The sequence below is a fragment of the Vombatus ursinus genome, unplaced genomic scaffold (genome assembly GCF_900497805.2).
Source record: "Vombatus ursinus unplaced genomic scaffold, bare-nosed wombat genome assembly UNPS02007612.1, whole genome shotgun sequence".
Lineage (NCBI taxonomy): Eukaryota > Metazoa > Chordata > Mammalia > Diprotodontia > Vombatidae > Vombatus > Vombatus ursinus.
Genome location: NW_020947390.1, coordinates 5,080,049 through 5,103,652, shown reverse-complemented (window position 1 = coordinate 5,103,652; position 23,604 = coordinate 5,080,049). Strand labels below are relative to the sequence as shown.

General features: G+C 33.5%; 1 protein-coding gene across 3 annotated transcripts in view; it reads right to left on the bottom strand.

The window, feature by feature from the left end:
• DYNC2H1 (dynein cytoplasmic 2 heavy chain 1) overlaps positions 1-23,604 on the bottom strand; it is a 363,910-nt gene that overhangs the window by 168,437 nt on the left and 171,869 nt on the right. For all 3 annotated transcript variants that reach the window (XM_027849539.1, XM_027849541.1, XM_027849540.1), the window contains exons 64-70: positions 21,863-21,961; positions 19,482-19,605; positions 16,764-16,927; positions 15,138-15,257; positions 14,371-14,505; positions 6,979-7,122; positions 3,520-3,609 (exon numbers count right to left, since the gene is read on the bottom strand). In XM_027849539.1, the coding sequence (XP_027705340.1) occupies positions 3,520-3,609; positions 6,979-7,122; positions 14,371-14,505; positions 15,138-15,257; positions 16,764-16,927; positions 19,482-19,605; positions 21,863-21,961 (876 nt within the window). The remainder of the gene's footprint in view (positions 1-3,519; positions 3,610-6,978; positions 7,123-14,370; positions 14,506-15,137; positions 15,258-16,763; positions 16,928-19,481; positions 19,606-21,862; positions 21,962-23,604) is intronic.

Sequence of the window (23,604 nt, the reverse complement as noted above, 5' to 3'; positions counted from 1 at the left end):
AATCAAATCAACACTAACAAGGTTAGAAAGAATGTATCAATCAATGGCCCTAAGACTCCATTTTCTACACTTAAATGATTTCCCAAACCCAAAAGACCCTCTTAGAAATTATTCTCCCACATGTATCACCTTCACCTATCAGAAAGTAAGCTCCTTAAGGGCAGAGACTATCTTGCTTTTTTGTAATTGTATCATGAGGGATTTTTCATGATTACCAAATGTTCTTCCTAATCTACTTTTGGGTACTGTAAGGTAGTTATTCTACCTTCAGATTCTGCGGGGAATAGAATGTCATTATAAGGTCATTCTAGAAGGTTTTTCCTATTGAAACTATTTCCAATAAACTAATTCCCATCCCAGACTCTCTCACTGTAACTATTGGAAATTAATATTGCCACATCTCTTACTATTATTCTGTCTGGACATTAAACTAGGATAGAAGAGTGTTACACAAAATACAATGATATGGTTTTGTTTTTGTTTTGGGTAAAATTAAATCTGCCAACTATCTTATAACTGTCTAAAATATTTAGGTTGTTATTCGAATGAAAGGAAATTACATAAGTCAATGCTTTTTGTAAAAAAAACTGTGAGACAGCTTGCTCTAGTTTGTGTAGTTTATTAAACAGCCCAAATTTACTGTTACAAAACAAGTCAATCATTTTTTCTGTGCCAGGTCACCTCACTGGCAGTTCAATGTGACATGCATACTAATAACCAAAATCCCAGTTTCTTTCTATTTTCAGATAGTCTATTGTTGTCATATTGCCTTCACTGACACAACAGCAAAACTCTGCAGCATGAAACAAATCCTGGCATGCAGTTTAATATTATGCTGATTGCTGAAAGCCCAGAAAGCTCTAACTAAAATAGGGGATTGGTTTCATTGTAGCTGAGGTCAGTGTGCCGAATCTTGAGCAATGCAGCTTGTTACTTGAGGATTAATGTGCTTTCTGATATTCTACTGAGAGAAGAACTCTTGGTTCCTGAATATATGATGCATACTTTAACACTGCTAAAACTGAAATATGAATTTTGCAATTATACACATGGCTTGGGTGTTCTAAGCCACAACATTTCCTTAATGATCCTTAATTTTAAAGAGAAGAAAAATTTATTCAAGTTAAACAAAAACAAAAAATAACCAAGATATTTCAGAAATTTAAAAGCAAATAATAAAACAGTTAAACCTCTCACACTGTCTTCTAATACAAAAAGCACACTTGAATTTAACTCTCTCCAGTCATCCAGAGAGTGGATATCTACCATCTGAAATGATGATACTTATCGTCATATTTTTATTACTGCATGAAAATGGCTAGATACTGAATACTTATTATACCTCTTTCTAATTACAAACCATGATATTATTTATTATATAGGATTTAAATTCTCATATTAAATAAAGTGATAAGAAAATATGTGGACTTAAACTAAGATACAAATATTTAGGTTAGATATCAATAAGAAACTCATAACTGTAAGGGCTATGAATCATTTAAATCAGTAATAAAGATGTTTATGTTAATCTCCTTTAATCAAGGAGATGAGTTGGTAGTTGAGGAAGACAGATGAAATGAATACTTCAGACCACTTTGAATGCAACTATTCTATTATTTTCCCCCTTAGTGGGCAGGGATTTATAGGTATCTGTGATGCAGATTCTGCTCTGTGGGTGATCTACAGAATACCTAGTATGTTGTTTTAGACATAGTAAGTGATCAATACCAATTTGCTGAATGAATGAATAAGTATAAAGTTTTCTGCCTTTCCCTATTCTACCTGGAACTATGCATATAAATAGCTTTGCCTCACTACTCACAGTACTGTTAACTTCCTCTTTCAAACCTTTCATGGCAATTAAAAGATTTCACAAATTTCTCATCTTGCTCTAAGGGAATGGTTAATTCTAGCAGTGCTTTTATCAAGGCACTCACTGTTGATATTGCTCTATCACAAGATCCTCAGGGAGCTGCAGAATTTACTATTTATACTGGCATTTATGTCTGGACTTCATGGTATACAATGGACCACTAGAGTGGAAAAAATATGTTTAGAGTAGTTTCATTTTTAAAGAAGTTTACGTTCTATTACCCTGCTAGTCTCCCCTCTGGCAAGGAGATGCACCATTTTTTGCCAACTGTAAAAACTGAGTGAGAAAGCTTCAAAGATTCAAATCTGTTTTAAGAAGATTTTGTTTCTCTTTGCTGACACTTCCTTTTAAAGTTAAATATTTCACCTTTATAGGTCACTGACTAGGGAAAAAGTCTCACTGAACTAAAAATATGAATGAAATATAATAAAATTTTTTCCAACAATATTCACTAGACCATAAAACTATATTTAAACTAAAGAAGCTTGAATAACATTAGCATAAAAACTATAGATAAAAAAATTATTTCAAACACCATAAATATGATGAACAGGATCATTTCATTTATTTAACATAAAATCATAAAATATCATAAAATAACAACATCATAACAAGGCCTTATGAGAAAAATTAAAATTCAACATTAATTATATAATGAGCAATCATCAATCTAATTCAGTCATAATAGTACTGAATCATCACTTGGGAATTTATTCTTTTCTGCTATCCTTAAAAGACCATTTTTTTCTAAACATTACATATAAAAAAGACCTACAAACTAGAGTGCACGTTTCTTCTCCTGGGAGCCTTAATTTTGTGTTTTTCTCTCAATATTTTCCACAATTATCTGGAACTTCAGGCCCTTCTATGAAATTCTTTGTGTCTTTCGTCAGGCATTTTGAGACAGCAGCACGCAATATTTTCAATATTTTGTTTCATAATAAACTCCATTTTTTTTTGGTCTGGACCTATGAATCCCTTCCAAGAGCACAGGTCAGCATACATAATCTGTAATTTATCATCTTGGATTGCACTGACAGGTTAAGCGACTTTACCATAGTCACACAGTTGCTATATGTCAGAGGCAGATTCTGAACCCATATCTTGCTGACTCCAAGGACAGTCATCTATCCACTATAGAAATCTGTCTTAATGACACCCATAAAAATGATGATGCAACTATGCATGGCAAAAATATTCATTATCTACTATGCTATAAACATAGGGGTATCATTAAAATTTCAAACAAAAATTATGAATTAACATGTTACTTTAGATCATATACCCTCTAAGACTGACATAAATGAAAAAGCAGTGATTTACAAGCTTACAAATATTTGTCAAAGTCCTGTGAGTTGAACAGTGCCCTGTACAAAGTAGACACTTAATATACATTTATTTAATTAATTTTCCCCAAAAGCAGGAAGAGGACTCTCAGATAACCTTGTGGAATACTCATGCTTATCACCAGAGTGAAGATTTGTTTGGAGAGATATCAAATATGTCCTTATTTAGAGCTTTCCAATTGAAATTAGAATTTCAAGAACCAGTTAATTTCTACTTAATAGAAGCAAACATATATTATAATTAAACAAAAAAGTTCCTTCTGTGAAATAATATTTGCAAATTGTGATCATCATTCTTACCTTAAACAGACAACGGCACACATATTCATATACCATATGTTTTAATGAGCTGATAAGAGACTGGATTCTCTGTTCAGTAGTTTCAGAATCCTGTGTGTAGCAAATGGAAAAGTCAAAAGTATCATGAAGTTGATAGGCAATCCAATACATCAAAAAAGATTCCCCAAAATTTATTCCTTTCAATTCAAGACTTCCTAGAATTTGCTTCCTCTGTCTCTAGTCATCAAAAGAATTTGCTACCTCCCACTCCAGTCTGTCAAAAGAAGTAATTCAGGTGGAAAGAACTTTGCTCAAACTGACAGAACTGCATCTATGTCTAAGTTTTCTTTTCTTTTTTGGGGGGGGGCTAGGCAATGGGGTTAAGTGACTTGCCAAGGGTCACACAGCTAGTAAGTGTTATGCATCTGAGGCCAGACTTGAACTCAGGTCCTCCTGAATCCAGGGCCAGTGCTCTATCCACACCTACCTGCCCCAAAGTTTTCTACCTGGACAATAATGCATATAGTCTCCTGCAAATAGCTGTTTTTATATTTTAATTTTGTTACAATAGTAGAGTGCTATATAATTTTATCATTGTTAATAATCATTATTACATCATACTAGTTTTTAATAACTCCAAATTTGTGTCACAAAGAGCTTTCCAGGAAAAACGTATAAGTTCTTGAAAGTTGGATAATAGTAACACAGTCCACACCAAACCATTTCCATTCCAACTGCTGCTAAAAATAAAATCTGCACAGTTTGAGGTTTGAAGGACACTTTAATCAGACATATTGTAAAAATCTTAGTATCTTCAGTAGCCCTGAAAGTAAAAATCCAAGACTGGAGACACTGTTCAAGGAACTTGTGATTCTATTCATAACTCAGATGCAATGTTTTGATTACTTTAGATTAAAACCTCTACTCTTCATCTAAAGTATTAAAATGAGGATATTCTATAAATATTTTATAAATATTCTATTAGATATTATAATTTATGGGATAAAACCAGTATTATGCAAGTGCTGTGCTTTCATAAAGCTTCTAGAATAGCTAAACAAGTCTCAAGTAAGCCAAGGGTTCAAACTACACTCTATCTAATTCTGGCCCTAGCATCAGAGAAAGGAGCCAGAATTATGTTGCTTTACCATACATTGATTCTCCATTACCCTGTCCTATCACTGCCTATTACTTATGATGCAAAAACAGTTGAAAAACCAATGGTTCAGGCAGGTTCTCAACTTCTAGTTTCAAAGTAAATGTGCATTCTCATTTACTAATAATATAAAAATGACCTTGATTAATATTATTTGAATACTGGTAAAAGAGAAGAAAGGCAAAAATGGGTAAATAAATACTTTAACTTTAAAATTTTTCAGCAAAAGTACTATAGGACCTCACTCTCAAAAACTAACACATGAAAAAAACTTACAGGGGCAGCTAGATGGCGCAGTGGATAGAGCACCGGCCCTGAAGTCAGGAGGACCTGAGTTCAAATTTGGCCTCAGAACAAACACTTGACACTTACTAGCTGTGTCCCTGGGCAAGTCACTTAACCCCCACTGCCTTAAAAAAAAATTACATATTTAATATTTTAATGTAATTTTAACCGACTATAACAATGTAATCTCTAGACCTTGAACAGATTAGAACCAGCCCCACAATGGGGATAGAACCTGTGATCATAGTATCAATATCAACATTATGAGCTAGTCAGCTACAATTCAGATGTTAATGGCTATTTTTAACTTTTCTTAATTTAGATCACAACTGTACTTGCAATTAACACTATTTATAATAACTAAATAAAGCTAAGAAAGAGTCCAATGTCTGTATGACCCAGTGTGGACTTTGGAAGAAATAGAAGTTTTTTACTCTTGGTAATTAATTTTAGTAATAAATTACATTAAAAGCACAAGAAAATAGTATAATCAATGGTATCTACGAGCTGATTTATCTAATGATCATGCAATTAGACTTATTATGACAAACCAGGCTTAAGAAGTAAAAACTTTACAAATGAGAATAATATCTGAGAATAGTTTTTATTTAGTTTTGTTGTAAGTTTAAATTTATTTCCTTGCTCACATATTACTAGGATACCGCATGCTACCATGAAGCAGCTCTCACCAACTCTTGTTGGCCAACATCAACAAAACAGGATTATATTAACTGGGCACAGTTTTAAATTTTAATAAAAATAACTCACATATATAGCACTTATAAGGTTTGCAAAGAGCTTTAGATATATCATTTCATTTAATCCTTGCAACATCCCTGTGACATTATTCTCCCTGTTTTGTAGATGAGGCAACTGAGGCTAATAGATTTAAGTGACTTGCCAAGGGTCAAATAACTGGAGTGATTGATACAGAGTTCAAATTCAGGTCTTCTTGACTCCAAGTCCAGAATCTTATGGACTACATTATCATAATTTACTTTATAATTTTTTTTAAACTATCTGTAAATCTAAGTAAAAAGTCAAGGAATTAGACTGTAGAGAAAAAGATAAAAATGAATCATGTATTCACTCATGCCTGTTCTCCTACAGGACATAGATCCTCAGCAAAGGAAATAAAGTAGAAAAACAGTGGGAGAAATACCTACTTTACTATCAAGTCTTTTTTCAATCATTTCTGAAAATCTTAAAAGTCTAATTCTATACTTGCAAAAGAATTATAGTTTTTTTAAAACCAATATTAAATTATTTATTTCATTTCATTACATAAAACTTAATTTAGTGTAAAAAACAAAGCAACGAGTTCAAATGGTTTTAAGTCTCCAAGGGAAAATAAACACTAGGTATAGAAATGTCATAAAACTGAAAGAAAGTGATTACTGGGAGATATACAGGCAAGTAATCATGTCAATCAAACATGGCCGTTTAATCTGAAGGACACCAGAGCCATATAGCTTAAAGTCTGGAAATATCATTTGGGGCAGGCCATACTTCTTATACTAAAGGTGTGGCCAAAAAGTAAGACCTAGTCCACTTGGTTTCACTTGTATTTACTTCAAATTTTATTTTAGAAAAAAACTTCAATAAGAAACATTGGTGGGGGAACAATTAATAATAAATACATTGTTGTTGCTTCCTTTTGAAAACCAGACATTTAAAAATGACACTTTGATGAAAACATTACAAAAAGGTAAGTGACCTACTTGACTAGGAAATTACTGTAAATGGTCACAATACCTGGAAACATACAACATTTTAAAAATATTAAGACTATGGTGATATTTTAGCATGAGCTATATTTAATTGAATCTGGACTATCTGACAGGATTATATATTGTATTTATGGAAAAAGTAATTTTATTTATTTATTGTTTTAAGTTGTAACATACTCTCATCTGACAATGTATGTACTGATTTTACATTTTTCCATGAAAGTTTTCAGAGCAGCTTAATCATCAAAAGTTAGCATCACAAATAGTGATTTCATCACTGTATCCCTGGACTCAAGTTAAGCCACATACCTGTTTGTTCTGCAGAGCTCGTTGGAAAAGTCGAAGGAATGAGGCCAAACTAAAACGGTACATATTATTAATTTTAGACAAGTCTGAAATAATAAAATACATCTTGCTGGCATTCTCAGCTAGAGGGAGATAGGTATCCCTTTCCTGTGCATAAAAAAAGGCAAAAAAGCTCAAGATCAGTATTTTACTGCCACCTAAGGACCACTGTGTAAATAGCTACTCAATGTTTTACCATTTAACATAATTATAGAATGCTGAAAATGAAAAAGGTTACATATGATCAATTCTAACTCTTTTATTTTGTAGATGAGGAAATCGGCCCAAAGACTTACTAAAGGCCGTGTAACAAAACAGTAGCAAAGACGTAATTGGAGTTCAATTCCAGTTGAGGCAACTTACTCTTCCTACAGTGTCCTATCTACCATGTAACTCACATTATACATGTATCATCAAGATCACAGCATTTTTCAGATATATGGGGCCTTAGAAATCAACTAGTAAAAACCTTTCTTTTAAAAATGAAGAAATTGAGGCCAGCAAAAGCTTTCAAAGAATCAAACAAAAAGTTGAGAAGAAAGACAAACAGTACACAGGTCTTCTGATTCTGAGTTCAATGAACTACAACTTACAGCAATATGAAGATGCAGTTAGAGTTAAACTTTATCAGGTTTATGTCGGCAAAATCACCAAATCTTAAGTGTTGGAAAACTTCAATGCACGTCTATTCCAATCCCTACCTAAAGACACATCCCTTCTTCAGCATCAATAACAACTTCTCACCCAGCCATTTTCGGCCTGCAAGCCCCCAGGGAAGGAGAATCCACTGCATCCCCCTTACATTCTTTCATATGTTGATACAGATAAAATTGGTAGGACATCTTTACTTACATAAGGAAAGGTCTCCAGTCAATCAATCAATCAACAAGTATTTATTAAGAGCTTATTTACTATGTACTAGTAACAGCTTACTATTATGTTGAGTGCTAGGGATACAATGAAAAGCAAAAGACAGCACTAGCCCTCAAGGAGTTTATATTCGTAAATGGAGGAAACGATGCAAAGTACATACAAGACACAGTAGAAGATACTATGAAAGAGAAGAGACTAGCAGCAAAGCAGACCAAGAAATGTCTCCTACAGAACGTGGAATTTGAGTTGAGTCTTGAAGAAGCCAAGGGAGCTAGGAGACAGAGATAAAAAGGGAGAGCATTCCAAACATGGGAACAGACAATGCAGATGAAATAAGTAAAAAAAAAAAAATGATGTGCCATGTAAGGAACAGTAAATAGGCCAGTATATCTGGATCTCAGAGTGCATGGAAAGTACTGGAGCATAAGAAAACTTGAAAGGTAGGAAGAAGCTACAATGCAAAAGTCTTTAACGTCATAAAGGCTACTAGGCCAGGATGAAATCAATCCTCAGGTATTATCAGATGTGATTGCTGAGTCACTATAAGAGATAACTGGAAAATCCTAGGAAATAAGAAAGGCACTGAAGGACTACAACAGGGCAAATGATGCAATATTTTTTTTTGAAAGAAAGCAAAAGGGAAGTGGGGTGGATGGCACATAAAAGGGAGGCGCTCATCTGAGCTCTCCCAAATTCCCCTCCAAACTTTAATAACACCTTCACACAAATTCTGAGGAGGCAGAATCCACAAAAGGACAGGGTGAAACAATTTTCCAGCCCAAGACAACTTAGAAGATTGGCAGAAATGATCTGTCACATGGGGGTAAGAGTGGAGTGGAGTGAAGTCCAGTGCAGGTAAAGCCCTGGCAAGACACCAGTAGTCCTGGCCTCAGCATGCCAGCAGCTGGCCTTGGGAGCAATTAAATTGGCAACAGAGGCTCTCAGAGCTCTCAGTCCACATATGGTAAAGGGAGCAGACAACTGGTCAGAAGGAGATTACTGGGGTGCCTTTGCTGGCAGTGGGTGCAGGACTCCATTGCATTGCCCATACACCAATCCAGGTTACAGTCCTGAGCTGCAGTTCCAAGGTGAGGAGGAGCACTAGCACAGATCTTGCTGCCACCGGGGAGCAAGGACCCTGGTCACAGTTCCAGGGCAGAAAAGAGTGCCTGTGGTCACTCACAGCCCAGAGCACAGGCCAGGAGAATAATAAACATACTTCTCCTTAGATCTTACCACCTTGCAAGAACTGAAAACTTACAAACTTCCAGAGCTAGCTCTGAAAACAACTGCACAAAAAACCTGAAGCTTGGGACAGTGCCCCCTACACCCAAGGAGTAGAGCCCAATTTTAAGCATCAACTTAAAAGCCAATAAATGAGCTGGAAAAATTGAAAACAACAAGAACCCCCCCCAAAAAACTCTGACCCTAGAAAGTCACTGTGGTGAGAGGAAAGCTCAAAACACAAACTCAGGAGATGACAAAATAAATTCAAAACTGCTACATCCAAAGTCTCAGAAAAAAAAAAAAAAACATGAATTGATCTTGGGCCCAAAAAGAATTCATGGAAGAGCTCGAAAAGGATTTTAAAAATCAAATAAGAAAAGTAGAGGAAAAATTGGGAAAATAGAGAGCTGCAAGAAAATCAATGAAAAAAGAGTCAACAGTTTGGTAAAAGAGGCACAAAAAAATATTGGAAAAAAAACATTTTAAAAAACAGAATATGCTAAATTGTAAAAGAGTTACATAATCCACTGAAGAGAAGAACTCCTTAGAAAACAGAATTGGCCACATTGGAAAAGATGTGCAAAAATTCGCTAAAGAAAAGAACATCTTAAAAAATAGAACTGGACAAATGGAAAAGGAAGTACAAAAGCTCACTAAAGAAAATAATTCCTTAAAAAATTAGAATTGGGCAAGTGCAAGCTAATGACTTCATGAGACATCAAGAAACAATAAAAAAAATTAATTAAAAGAATGAAAATATAGAAGAAAATGTGACCTGAAAAACAGATCCAAGAGAGATAATTTAAGAATTACTAGACTACATGAAAGTTATGATAAAAAAAAAAGAGCCTAGACATCATCTCTCAAGAAATTATCAAGGAAAACTGTCCTAATATTCTAGACCCAGAGAGTAAAATAGAAATTGAAAGAATCTAGCAGTCACTTCATTGAAAGAGATCCCAAAATGAAAACTCCCAGGAACACAAGACTATTATTGCCAAGTTCCAGAGCTCCCAGTTCAAGGAGAAAATATTCCAAGCATCCAGAAAGAAACAACTCAAATATTGTGGAGACTCAGTCAGGATAACCCAAGATTTAGCAGCTTCTACATTAAAGGATCAGAGGGTATGGAATATGATATTCCAAAAGGCAAAAGAGCTAGGATTACAAAAAAAAAAAAAAAAAGGAATCACCTACCCAGCAAAACTGAATATAATGCTTGAGGAGAAAAAATGAATATTCAATGAAATAAAGGATTTTGAAGCATTCATGATAAAACGACCAGAGTTGAATACAAAACCAGACTTTCAAATACAATACTTAAGAGAAGCATAAAAAGGCAAACAGGAAAGAGTAACCATAAGGGATTCAACAAGGTTAAACTGTTTACTTTCCTACATGGAAAGATCATATTTGTAACTCCTAAGAATTTTATCATTATTTAGGGCAGGTAGGAGGACATACTTGGACAGAGGGTATGGGTGTGAGCTGGATATTATGGTATGATACCTAAAAAAATAAATTAAACAGGAAAGGAAAAGGTAGAATGGAGTAAATTATCTCAAATAAAAGAGGTAAGAAAGAGCTTTTATGATGGGGAGTGGGGTGAAGATAGGAGAGATGGGAGAGTGCTTGAACCTTTCTCTCAATGGAATTGGCTCAAAGAGGGAATAACAAACATTTAGTTGAGGGAGAGAATTTGGATCTCAAAATTTTTTAAAAATGAATGTTGAAAATTGTTTTTACATGTAATTGGGGAAAAAATAAAAAAATTATTTTTTAAAAAGAAAGAAATAAAGCCAAAGAATTTGTAAACTATATAGCAGAAACAATGAGCAACACTTCTTTTCCTGGTAAAAAATCTTAGAACACATTATTAAAGATACGGTAGTAAACCTCTGGAAAAGGAAACAGCAATCACAAAAGTCCAAAATAATTTCATAAAGAATAGCTATGCCAAACTAATTCCATTTCCTTTTTCAATAAAGTGATTAAACTGGAAGATCAGAAAAATGCATTAGATTGGACTCTTTTTTTAGCAAAGCATTTGATAAACTGTCTCTTGCTATTGTTATGGAAAAGAAAGATAGATAACAACTAAACAAGACTATATTTAAATGGTTTTGTAATGATCTTAAAAGAACTGACTGAAGTACCAGACCAAATGAAAGCCAAATCAAGGCAATCCAACACAAAAAATACTTAGCATAGTGATTAATAGGTTGGCCTTTATATTAGGAAGATTCGGGCAGAAGCCCTGCTTTTGATACATAGTGTAATACAGCCCAAGGGAATTAAAGAGGCTGATGAACTAGGAATCTGGGGAACACAACTGGAATCAATACATACACCAATGATTTCAAGTATAAGGGCATGCATCATAGGATAGAATTGGCAGAGAGCTTAGGGGTCATCTAGCTGAACACTCTCATTTTACAGATAAGAAAACAGAGATACAGAAGAGTTAATTGACTTGCCCAAAGTCATCCAGATTTTCCTAAATCCAAGTTCAGTGTTCTATCCACTATGGAACCTGCCTCTCAGGGATAAGAAATAAAGACTATGGGCCAGGTACTGAGTTGCCTGAGAAAGAAGGGAGAATGACCTGGAAAGGCAGCATATAATTTTCACCAGGAGGAAGATGGCATAATATATCTATCAAGAACAGAGGTTCTCAATCTGGAATCTATAGGTTTGTGGTTAGATTTCAGGGAAATCATGAACTTGGATAAGAAAAAAAATTACATCTTTATTTTCATTAAACTCTAACTGAAATTTATCATTTCCTTCAATTATTAGAAGGGGCCTATAAGCCTTACCAGATTACCAGTGAGGTTTATGACATAAAAAAGGGTTAACAACTATTCATTTAAATGAATTTAATCTGATAGGAAGAGAGCATGCTAAATGACTGTGACAAGAGAGAGTCTGAAAGTGGCCATAAGGAGCAAGGACCAAGCCTATCCTAACTTAGTTATTTAGAGGACAAGAGAGAAGACACATCTAGTATTGGAGAGGTTACCTAGGACAGTATTATTTTCTATGAGTGCAAGAAGATGGAAGAAGTATTACAGGATAAAGAAAAGTTTACTAATGATAGAATGGGGGCTCTGGAGGGCAGAATTAGATAGAGATCTGGGAGAGTAGGGCTGAGATACAGAAAAAGAAAGCAGGTAGTGATAGCAGGGGAAGGGTTAAGTGCTAGGCAGCCAACACCACTAACTCATAGAGATTAGTAAAGGAAGATCCCTGAGAATGTTATTACTCAATCAATGTCATCTGGGATACAGGCCCTCCAGTTGAATGTCCCAGGGCATTGTTAACTTTTTTTATTATGATGATGATGACTTGGATAATAGCATAGATGGCATCCTTCTCAAATTTTCAGATGACACAACACAAAAAGAACATAAGAGATGACAGATAATAAACTATCTTGACAAACTAGAATAATGGGACAAACCTAATAAGACAGAATTTAACATGTAAAGTCTTCTACAAGTTAAAAAAATTGACTTCACAAGTATAAGATCAAGAAGGTCTCATTAAACAACAGTTGGTCTGAAAAAGATCTAGGGGTTTTAGTTTACTGCAATGTCTCTGATGTTTTACTCAAAAGGAACAATAGCTGAAAAATACAAAATTTTTAAATTAGAAATTGTTATGTCCACCTGTACTTGTATATATTTGAAGACTAAAACAACAGTAGAACTTCACTAGGCCAGTAGTCAGACTTCTGGGAATTCCAAATATTCACAACGGTCAAGAACAAAGAAAGTACAGGGGACAAAATCTGAGAACCAGGGAGAACAATTTCTATCAAAGGCCATACATTTTATACTATGTAGGAAAGGAATGGAACAACCCTCAGATCTTCACATCAAAGGAGAGATACTGTGCATAAAATTAAGGTTTCTAATGTGAAAGTTCAGTGAATCCCGGTTCCATTGACAACTTCCGCTTCTCTTGAGTTTATAGTAACTAATAAATTTGAAGTGAAGGAAGGCACAAGTGCCTGGCAGAAACACTAAGTAGCTGCAGAAGTGAGAGACAGCAGAAACAACACAGAAAATCAGTTGTGTCTGGTGCCAGCTAATATAGATGGTAAATTGCATGGAATGTGTTAAAAATTCCTAAGGTCTTAATAAAATTAAATTATTGCTAAACAAGTGAGATCTGTAATGATGGTCACAGGTCATCAAGGAAAGGCTAACCAGGGATGGAGAACCTGTGGCCTCAAGGCCACATGTGGCCTTCTAGGTCCTAGGGTGTGGCCTTTTGACTGAGTTCAAGTTTTACAGAACAAATGCATTTAGGATTTGTTCTGTGAAGTTCTGTGAACTGTGTTCACTATGTTGTCAGGAAATTATCTAATGCACTTTTTAAATGTATAATCTGGAAAATTCACTCATCCATATGATCTCATTATTTCACAGATCAATGCTGTGTAACTGTATTAAATTCAACTGCACAACCATTTACTAAGTGCCTATTACTATGACCAAAGCATTTGCTAAGTACTAAGGAAGCAAAGTTAAAAGATGGAATGCAAAACAGATAAAATCCCTGTCCTCAAGAAGGTTATAATCCAGTGGGGGAGATAAACGTTGTATAAAGATAATTATATCACAAATTCAAAATTAATTTCAAAAATGCCAGCACTATGGTAAATTTTAGTAGAATTCTAGAGATTACTTCCAGCTGTGGAAATCAAAGGATAGGAGCAGACTTACACTAGGCTTGAAATGAGGATTCCATTAGGTTGTATAATAATTTCCCCACTAAAAGATATTATCATTTTTAACTGTTCAAGCAGTTGTATGTTGCTAATATCACCACTGCTCATAAAAGGAATGAGGAAAAAATTGTCTTTTATGCAAATTTGCACATATTTTCTTTAGTCACTACCAAATTACCAAAAGGTTCAGGTAACTTGAGGGCAGGCATCTTTGCTGATGCATAATCTTTAAAGCAGAGGTTTCATAAAATCTGCACTTGTCTATGAAGCGTACAACCAACTACTATATAAATAAGGTTGTCTGGTCTAAAATCAAAGCTAGGATATTTCTGCCTTGCATTATTTTGGAGTATATGTTGTCTATTAGGAAAACAGGGCTGAATTTCCCAATGTTTATTAACCAGGCTACTATACTGCAACTTGCTGACACAATCTTTCAGTTATGAGGCTAAAATAAGTGCCTAAGCAATTAAATATTCAGAAATACTGCATAAATAGAAAGGCAAAAATATACTTACTTGATCAAGGGAAACTTGAAGTTTGTGAGATTCTTTAAGTGATTCTTGAATAAGTGCACTGCTTGCTTTGGTCTGATTCAAGGATTCAATCAAATCTTTATTTTCTAATATATTGCCTTGGGATGTAGCAAGTGTCTATGTTAAAAGCCAAAGTGAAATATCATGAACAGAGATTTCACATTTAAATTGAGCCAAAATAAATTTCAACCTGGTTTTGTAAATGTGGTTCATTTTATTTTTTGTTAGCATCTTCTATATTCAATTTAATGAAGGGGTTTGTGTATCAATCAAACCCTAAAACCACTAAGTTAGCCATCATCAAATTGTGTCATGGACTATTTGGTCTTTCCAATAATAATATAAGTTCTTTAATGTCAAGGACCAAGTTTTAAATTCTTTGAATCTCCCATACCGCCTAGTATATATGGGAGTGTTAAGTAAGTACTAAAATACTAATTACTAACTTTTAAATTGACTCTGAAAAAAACAAAAATATGTCAAAAGAAATTAATGAAAGCAAAAATCACCATATCAAAAAAGAGAAAAAAGGGGCAGCTAAGTGGTGCAGTAGATAGAGTACCGGCCTGGGAGTCAGAAGGATCTGAGTTCAAATCTGGCCTCAGACCAAACACTTGATACTAGCTGTGTGACCCTGGGCAAGTCACTTAACCCCAACTGCCTAAAACAAACAAAAAAAAAAATAAGGGGGGGGGGGAGAGAGAGAAACAAAACCCGCAAAATTTTCAAGACAAGTATTTAAATTTTACCTCTAAAAGTGATTCCTCAAGTTTAGCTAGCTGTATTTTTTTATCTTCTTCCTGCTGTAGTAGTTTTGTTTTTTGCTCTTCCAGATCTGGTTTCTCATGTTGAATAGTTAAAGCCAAAAGCTTTAAAACAAAAGTTTATTAAAAAAAAGTGTTTTCCTCTAATATAACCTATATTTTATTTATCAAATATTTAAAATGATTTCTGAAAATATGCTACTTTGTTTCTCATAATACATAAAAGAATTACTTAAAAGGGAGAGAATAAGTGGTAGAATATTTGAAATACTTGTTTTAAACTCCACAAAGAAGTTATTAAAATATTAATAAGTTTATCCTCATTGTAGCGTTAGTTCTTCAGATACTACCCTCAATGTATTAAAATGAAGTAAAACAACATCATAAAAGCGGTGGGCATTCATTTTATTAAATAGATAACAAATGTTGAGATGATGACATAAAAATAATAACTACAAAGAGAGTACTATAAGGATCTTCATTTAGCTTTTGATACACAAAAACTAAATAGAAACACTCCTGCAGCCAATTTTGTATAGCTTTTTGGCATAGAAAAAAGTAATTTGGTGAATTAATTTTATAGAAATTGGGAGTTATTTTCCATATATATGTGTGTGTGTGTATGTATATATGTATGTGTGTGTATATACATGTATGTATGAGTGTATATCTATGTGTGTGTGAATATATATGTGTGTGTCTATATATATATATATATACACACATATGAAGATTGCCAACAAAATATAAATGCTTCTTTTAGACATATGTTCAGAGTCATACATGGCAGAAGAAAATATATTTAATTTAAAAAGTGAAATAAAACGTAAAGCTCAATAAAACAGAAACAGGCCATCAGACAAAGTAAAATTTTGGAAAAAAGGAATGATGTAAAGGAGTTAAACAAGTAAACAGCAAGCTTAACATTAACTGAAATGTCTCCCATATTTAAAAAAGAAGAAGAAGAAGAAAGATTAACAAAGGAGCATTTAAGATGCAAAGTTTAGCCTAGAAAAGTCATATTCATATTAAAAAAAAACTTAAATTAGAATCCTATGTTATTGTTAACTATGATCATCTAGCAATTGACAATCTCCTTGTGAGGCAGACAGTACAAAGGACACCAACTTTATAACAGTCAACAATCAGAGTGAGGTCCTGAAAGGGATTTCTAAGTTGAGAGTTCCTCCCATTGTAATGCAATTTCCAAAGGCCTGACCAATAGACCTACTTAATGGCATAACAGAATAAGTATAAAGTAATACAAGCAGTCTAAACAGAAAAAATTAGGAAATTTTAACTTCGCTGAAATTGCCCTTCAAGGCTTGTTCGAGATGAAAACTGAAATGAAACCAAAAGTTTTATTTGCATTTACAAGTATGATTTGAATTCAAAACTGCAGGCATAAATTGGCAAATAGTTGGCAAAATATTTTGAAAATCTATAATATAAATATATATGTGTGTGTAAATATATACATATACATGTAAACATAAATATGTGTATGTTATATATACATATATATTCACACACGTGTGCGTATCAAACATCTAAAGTCACTCTTGCAGAGTTCCCTAAATGCCTTAAAGTAGATGATTGGAGCATTCATACCTGTCCTCTTAATCCACTTCTTGTTGTTGTAAAGTTAACCTCTGTAACAATGGAAGCTGCATCAGGTGGGATAAAAGGATTTGGGTTTCTTGTTGAGAGAAAAAGGCGGAATTCTTCATTATAATCAATAATTTTGTCACCTATTTGTACAACATAACGTGGACCTATTTGTTTTTTTAAAAAGACAAATGGTTATTTCTTGTTCTATATTTTGCTAAAGCACATTAATATGATTACACAAGCATTTAACAAGTAAATGTATTTAAAAACAGCTTATGAGTACATAGCTTACTTCTATAGACCATTTATAGTCATTGGCTAATAAAAGAATAAACTAAGAATTAAGCAGAACTCTATATTAGCCTGTACTGGTTCATAAAAAATTATGTTCAAAATACTCTTATTCACTGCAAGATCTTGATGTGACATTTGGCATTAAATAGTAGAACATTTATATTACACTTTAAAATTTACAAAATACATTTTCTTATGAAAACTTTGAGGATAATAATTAAAATATTTTTTAACAAATGAGAAAATGGAGGCCTAAAAAGGTTACATGATTTACACTAGATCAAAGATGAAGTGAGATCCTCAGATGAGAGTCAGTTAGAATGTGAGCTGCTTGAGGGCAATTTGCCTTTCTCTGTATCCCCAGTGCTTAGTACACTGCTTCACCTATAGTAAATCTTAATATACGCTTATTGACTGAGATGTTAGGGGGTACTGTGGGAAGCTTGAGGAGAGAAGATAAGACTTGGAATAGGCATTGTGGCATTCAGATTGCAGAAAGAGTGTCTTGCTGCTGTAATGTCCCAGTTGAAGTGAGTAAGTTTACAGTGGACCTAGTAGGAATAGTTTCACAAATTCTTCAAGTAGGATTAGAGGAGGATTATGGGAGTGACCAGAGGTAGGGTTGGTTAAGGTATGATTTGCAAGAATTCAATGGTACAGAAGATTCAAGATCAGAAGATAGTGTGGAGAAGAACTGGTTCACCAAAGGGTCAAGACTAAGATGTGATGAGATCATAGAGAAGAAGTTGGGGAAATTCTAGCATAGAGGCATTAGAGCTCATGGTGAGGAAGAAGAGTAGGGTTAGGAAGAAAAAGGAATTTTGTAGATCTTGGATGTAGAAACACAATACTTGCAGCTGATGGCAAAATCAAGGATATAACCATCCCTGTGTGTATGTGATGGAATGGAGAAGTAGGTCACAGGAAGTGAGTATAATGAGAAACTGGAAAATTATGGTATTTTATGGAACATCAACATGTATATGAAGTTCCCTAGTATCAGAATGGAAGTTGGAGGGAGACAGAGACTGTTAGCCAGGCCATGAACTTATTGAGAAAGATGGGAGAACATCCTGGAGTATAATGGTCACCAGGATCTGGATTGGGTGACACACTGGAATTGCATTAATATCAAAGGAAGAGAGAGTCCTGAGTGATGGGGCTATAAGGAGTGTCTGGAAGTAGCAATATAGAGCAAGGAGTTTTCTAGGACTACCAGAACCAGTGAGTCAGGGAGCTATGCAAAGAATTGCATCAATACAGGAAAGTTAATCAAAGGACTCAGTGAGTGCTAGAAGACAGAAGAAGAAAGAGAGGAAGTAGTTCAAAATAAAATGATACTTGTTAATTATGGGGCAAGAATTCCAGAGGGCACAATTAAAGGGACTGGGACAATGGTGAGATTAGGTTGAGGTGTGTGGGAATAAAGAAAAAGTCAGTTGGAATAAAGGAGGAAACTTTCTTCTTTTATAGTCAGGAGTTTAATATCACTGGAATGGGAAGAATATAAGTAATGAGAGTATGTAAACCACTGGAGAATGAGTCCAGACAGGGAATTATTGGATTGAAGGTGGGTAATTAAAAGGTTCAAGGCTAGTCATCAACATCCCGCCTAGTGGTAAGTCCATCAAAATATTACATTCCAAAGAAAAAATAATTTAAATATTAAATTTAAAATGGATTTCTTACTCATTTTCCAATTTAATTTTTTTAATTTTAATTTTGGTAACTTTTATTTGTATTTTTCTATCATGCATACAAATTTCTTTCTACATCAGTCTTTACATGTTACTAGATCTGAACTTGAATGGAAACCAATCATATCACACTATCATTCTGATCATTTTGGTCATGAAACATGGTATTAACTGTATCTTATTATTGACATGTTAGAGACAAAGAAAAATTGGACTGATGCTTTCTTTACAAAATGACTTTGGCTTCCTATAAATAATAGTTCAAAGAAGCAAATAGCACTATGTTTCACTTTGAAAATATGAAATAAAAGTTTGCTATATCCCCTGAAACAAACAGAGATTAAAAAGAAGGAAACAGAAATAATACATTTATGTATATAGATTCTAAAGCTCAAATAAATGTGACTTCTCTCCTGTTCAGAAATACTAACTTCCCAAGACCTAATAAAAATGTTATGTAATTATAAACATGAAAAACTTTCCCACAATTTATAATAAAATTTGTATTTTAAATCTAAGTGTTATTAGTTGTTCTTTATAACAATTAAATGAAAGTGGAGGAAGAAGGCATCCTTCTGCTATTTCATATACTTCTTTTCATTAAAAAGCAAAACTTATTCCAAAGTACTTAGGTTCTATGACAAGAAGCAAGGAAGGGTAAAGTATTGAGTTAATTCTTTCTGAACTTCCTAAAGGAGTAATCCCAAGGAAACTGTCAAGAATTTACCTTGTGCAACAAGATCTTTTCTCAACAGCGGATATAGAACAGGTTCCACTCCATCCATCTCCTGTATAATAAGTGTTTTCCCAAATCTTACTGCCAACTCAAGAGCAGTGATAAAGTTGCTGTCCTGGGTAAGTAAAAGATAAGAATGTTATTTTATTATTACATTAATATTTTCAATAGTTTGCATCATTCTTATTTGTAGTATAAATGTATTTAAATGTGCATTTATAAAATGACAAATTATTTCCATAATTAGGTCACATGACAATGAAATAACTATATTTGGATAAATTATCAAATAAATTGTCATTATCAATAATTTATTTAAACAAAGATATTTAAGGAACCCAGTATGGAATTTAAGGTAAGTACTCATTTCAACTAGCTACCAATGTTGGGACTCTATATTAATATTAAAATATTAAATCAATTCTCTTTTCATATTTTATAGATAATGGTTACACAATGTAATTTTGCTTACTTCAAAAATCAAATATTGGGGGTAAAGGAAAGATAAATTACAATGATCTTTTTTTTGTAATAATATGTTCAACTCTTTTAAAAAGAATAAGACACATTTTCTCCCTGCTATGAAAATGGAAAATGAGGATTCCTAAACCCAGTCATTTAATCAGGCTTTACTATCACTCTGAAATGGAAACCAACTTGCAGAGAGACTTTTGGACCTTGAACTCGAATTCCAGTCACCTCCACAGTCATTTCCCTACATTTCTTGGTAGTTTATGGGTACTAACGGAGCATTTAGGCTGTCTATTCTCCCTTGTTCTCACTATATGACCAGTGCCATCTCCTCTTTCTGTCAGTCAAGGTATCTACTAACATCTTTTATATCACTTCTCTCATGCAAATTTCCATTGATAAATTGTTAGGGTCCATCATGTATATCACAGGATTCTCAAAATTCCACTCTTTAGTATTCTATGACTCGTATCCATATGGCATTACCAGAAGAATGCTACTGTTAAAAAAGATGGAACTCCATTGTGGGGAGACAAGGATCATTAAAAGATAGACATGAATAAAGGTTGTACAGAAGGAATGGATGGTTATGATCTGCACCATTAGAAGGATCCACAGTGATGATCTCATCATAGATCAATTATTCAATCAACTAGACTAACCCTGGTATTTTTGTGCATCTCGAGTTAAGAGCAAGAACATGAGGTGTCATGAAAATCAAAGAAACATGAAATTACATTGAATAAAATATATGAGTAAGGATGGTATACACACACACACACACACACATATATATACATACACTAGGGGAGGTATTATAATATAATGTTGTTTTTGTTTCATTATAATTCCTAGTGGTGCTTTGTTCTGTTTTAATTCAATTTTAGTCCCTAGCATGCTGCAGTGATTTTTACTATAGGGTACAAATAACACAGAATAGTTTTGTAGCAATAATAGACTGTCATGTTCAGGGCCTCCTTGTTCCTTTTCTATCTTTACTAATATTGTAATAAAAGTGTACTTAACTGGACATTTATGATGCATTGAATAAAGGCTATGACTCTAAGAAACAAAAATATTTAATTAATGATAATGAAAAAAATTGACGTTGTGAAAAAAAGGCTGGAGCTGGAGGCAGGAAGACTTGGGGCCAAATGCTACCTTTGACACTTACTGTGTGACCATGGACTAGTTACTGTACTAGTTTCTTGAGACTCACACAACCCTCTAAGATTTATCTACTGTTATAAGTTGGGATTGATCTGCAACAGCGAGAGGAGTTTCCAAACCCTTCATGCTATATAGAGGCATTTGGTTAGATTTAGACTAGGTAACACAAAATATTCTATAATAAGCTGCCTAGTGTTTGTCATGTTGCTATAATGAGGTAACACGGAATAATAAGAGACAGTGTAATAAGACAGAATGATAATCAAGAAATCTTAGTTCTTTATCATCTATTTATCACCTCTGCCACTAAATAACTATGTGAACTATTCAAGTCCTTTAATCACACTATGCTTTAGGTAATTTACTTGAAAAATTCAAAAATTTGACAATGAGAAGGGAATGGAGAAGAAGGAAAGGAGGAAACAAGTATTTACACAGCACCTGCTGTGTGCCAGTTCCAGGCACTGTACTTAAACACTTTTACAAATATTATGTCATTTAAGATTGACAACAACCCTGTGAGGGGGATGCTATTATTATCCCCATTTTATAGCCGAGAAATTTGAGGAAGACACAGGTTAAGTATCTTTGCCCTGCGTCAAATAGTTATTAAGTATCTGAGGCTAGATTTGAATTTGGGTCTTCCTGACTCCAAGCCCAGTGTTCTATCTACTGTGCCCCCTACTTGCCTCTAAAAGAATCAATGGTAATAAGTAATAGAAAATACTTACCTGCTGGTTAATAATTTCTAAATGTGATTCTTTTAAATGTATCTTTAACCATTCCGTTGCTTGGGAAGAAGGATCTATTAGAAATGGGCAAACTCGACTCTAGTTAAGAAACAAAAACAGTGAAAAAAATAAACAATGCATATTTTGTTAAAATTTTAAAAGAAACAGCTTGAAAATTATAAATAGGAAATTCAGGTGTCTCTCAAGTTTCAGAGGTCCCCAAAATGCTGAGTTATGGAAAAGCAATAAGCCAAAGGGAAAGAAGAAAAGGGACAGAGTAAAACATATATTTAACAACTTCCCAAGGAAAGGACAGAAGCTTGCAAAGCAACAATCCTGGTTGCATGGTAAATACAGTAATTAATTAACATTAGAAATCTTCAAATAAAAATTGTTAGTGGAAAAAGGAACTATGCGAAAACAGAGTTCAAAAGTCTACAAACTGACCTAAGTCCTAGATGCTTCATCCAAAATAAATTAAATAAGAACTCTAGTACAATTCTATTCTAATTGGGCCTATTTAAAATGTATTTAAAATACATGAAAAAATTAGTCACTAATTTCACATTAGAGAACTCCTGATTTAAGGATGTCAGATATATAGTCACAGAACACACAAAGAAAAACAAATTAATCATTAAAAACTTGCCAAAAATAAATAACGATGCTCCCTGAATCCAGCTCCCAGATATTACTTCCTGAAGGCTTCACTTGTTATTACTCCAACATAAATATTAGTTCTTTTCATACAAGCATATTAACTTCGTAACTCTATGATGCTACAGTATATTTTTTAACTAGTTTCATACTAGTATTCATTAGCATGTTATCAAATCTACCACATCTTTGGTTAAACACAAAAGCAACTAGAGTTTTAAAAAAATCATTCTTACCCATGATTTCAAAGCAATGATCTGATGCAGTAAAACAAAAATAGGCAAAGATTACTTACATAACAAAGAAAACATTTTCAATATTTCATATAGTACTTGCAAGTTTATGCCTAAAAATGCCTCTTTGATTTAAAACCATAGCTTTGCCTACTGCACAGTATAAAACCATTCTAGACTAGAGTTTAGAACTAGATTTTTGATATTAAAATGAAATTTATTTCAATGAAATTCCTCTTATTTCATTTACAAACTTTTATCAATAAAATAACTAGTCACCTTAATAAATTCCCCAAAATCGTTAAGCTGAACAACTGTAAACAAATGGTGTAAAGTCATTTATGGTAATAAATATAAAATACATATTTGATAGCTTAAATCAATATAATTAAAAGAATAAAAATAAAGCTTTAAAAAGTTATCTATGTCCTCATCAAGAAAAGTGATTCCAATTAGGTTATATGTTCCCAGCAATTAAATAATAAAAGCAAATTATTCCATATCCTAGTTAATAAATAACATTTTCTACAGGTTAATCTCTTACATACTTTGTTATGGGATAACAAAGGAAGTACATAAAAATGTTTCTTAAAATTACAAGTGAGTATTTTCTAGGATTGCTGAAAAGGAAAAAGAACTCATCATACTTTAAGGATAGTACAGAAACAAATAACAGATAACAAAAAGCACACAATTTTCTAGTGTGGAAAGAATTTATCTTTCTGGTCTGAATGATGATGAAGAGAAATGCTTGTTGAATACAAGCTAACGAGGAATCAAAATCAGAATATAAGTATAATTGTACATTCATCAATAAGGAAGTTATATTCTGTAAGCCATTTGTAATAACTA